The 1549-nt window shown below is 46.7% G+C and overlaps 1 protein-coding gene across 1 annotated transcript; it reads left to right on the forward strand.

Annotated features, from left to right (window-relative positions):
- The first annotated feature begins 241 nt into the window (after positions 1-241).
- LOC138319684 (uncharacterized) lies at positions 242-652 on the forward strand. Its single transcript, XM_069262830.1, has one exon. It carries the CDS (start codon positions 242-244, stop codon positions 650-652), a length of 411 nt encoding a protein of 136 aa, XP_069118931.1.
- Positions 653-1549: the final 897 nt, after the last annotated feature.

The following is a 1549-nucleotide window of genomic DNA, read 5'->3' on the forward strand; positions in this document are numbered from 1 at the left end:
GAGATTCTGGGCCACATGGCATCCATGATAGATCTTGTACCTTTGACCAGTCTCAACATGAGAGGTGTTCAGTTGTTTCTCCTGAGGAATTGGCGTTCGCACAAGGTTGCCATGACGAAAATTGTCCTGGTGGACGAATGGGCTTGTCAGAATCTAGAGTGGTGAGCAAGTCCATCGAAATGGAGAAAGGGAGGAATCATCTGGCCTCTCGAAACAGGTTGCGGTGGTAACCGATGCATCCATGGCAGGATACGGTGCCCACTGGCAAGATCAAACAATGGAGGGCACATGGAACCAAGTAGAATCAGGTTATCACATAAATGTGTTGGAACTGATTGCTGTGATTCGGGCCTTTCAGAAATGGGATCAGGAATGGCAGGGTCAGACAGTTCTGATAAGATCGGACTACATCACAGTAGGCCAATATGTAAATCGTCAGGGAGGGATAGTATCTCCCCAGCTGTGCCTCCTTACAGTCCAACTATGGGAGATGGCTATAACCATGCAAATTACAATGAGGGCAACTCACATTGACGGAGTACGGAATGTGATAGCAGACGCTCTGAGTTGCCAAAAGAACAAATTGTCACGAACAGAGTGGTATTCTCCCTATTCTATCGCCCAATGGTGGATCTGTTTGCGTCTCATCTGAACCACAAATTACCGACCTATTGCTCATGGGCGAGAGACCAAGCAGCCCTGCAGATAGACAGTCTATCCATGTCTTGGGAGGGAATTCTAGGGCATGCCTTCCCTCCAATATCCTTGATCCGGAGAGTCCTCAGTCTCATTCAAAGATCACAATGTCGAATTCTGGTGGCATCAAGGTGGCCGAGGAGACCTTGTTTTCCAATCATTTTCCAGTTGCTGGAGGATCTTCCAATGGTCATTCAGACATCCCAGCACCTACTCAAGCTACCCGGAACAGACATATTCCACCCAGACCCAGAAATCATGAGGCTCATAGTGTGGCCTCTTTCAGGGATCGAGTCTCGACGACAGGAGTTTCACAGGACTTACTCAGGCAACTCAGGACTTACTCATGGCGTCTTGACGCTCGGGTACAAAGAGGGTTTACATCTCTCAATACAGAATCTTTCTCATCTGGTGTGCTCAGAGGAACATCGATTCCTCTTATCCTTCCCTAGGGGAGGTTTTGAACTTTTAAGCTGACCTTTATGACCAGGGCAAAAAGTATCGTACTATTTGTGTGTATCGGTCCATGTTGTCTAACACCTTGTATCCGATTGATGCTATCAAAGTGGGCGAACACCCTAAAGTTATAAGGTTACTGAGAGGGGTCTTTAACTCTAGGCCATCTTCGAGATCTTTAGTTCCGGAATGGGATCTCCTATTAGTCCTAGAAAGACTTAAGGGCCAGCCCTTTGAGCCGTTGAGGAAGGCACCAATCAAAATGATATCATATAAGTTTGTTTTTCTTCTATAAGCAATAACTGCCAGGAGAGTGAGCGACTTAAGCCACTTTGCCATAGGCGACAAATGTCGTATTCAGGCAAACAAGGTAACTTTCTTGCCAACAAAGTTGGGA

Source organism: Argopecten irradians, chromosome 3 (genome assembly GCF_041381155.1).
Source record: "Argopecten irradians isolate NY chromosome 3, Ai_NY, whole genome shotgun sequence".
Taxonomy (NCBI): domain Eukaryota; kingdom Metazoa; phylum Mollusca; class Bivalvia; order Pectinida; family Pectinidae; genus Argopecten; species Argopecten irradians.

Bases quoted from the DNA above. Each gene is read 5' to 3' on its own strand.
- LOC138319684 (XM_069262830.1), top strand. From the start codon at position 242: ATGGCAGGATACGGTGCCCACTGGCAAGATCAAACAATGGAGGGCACA.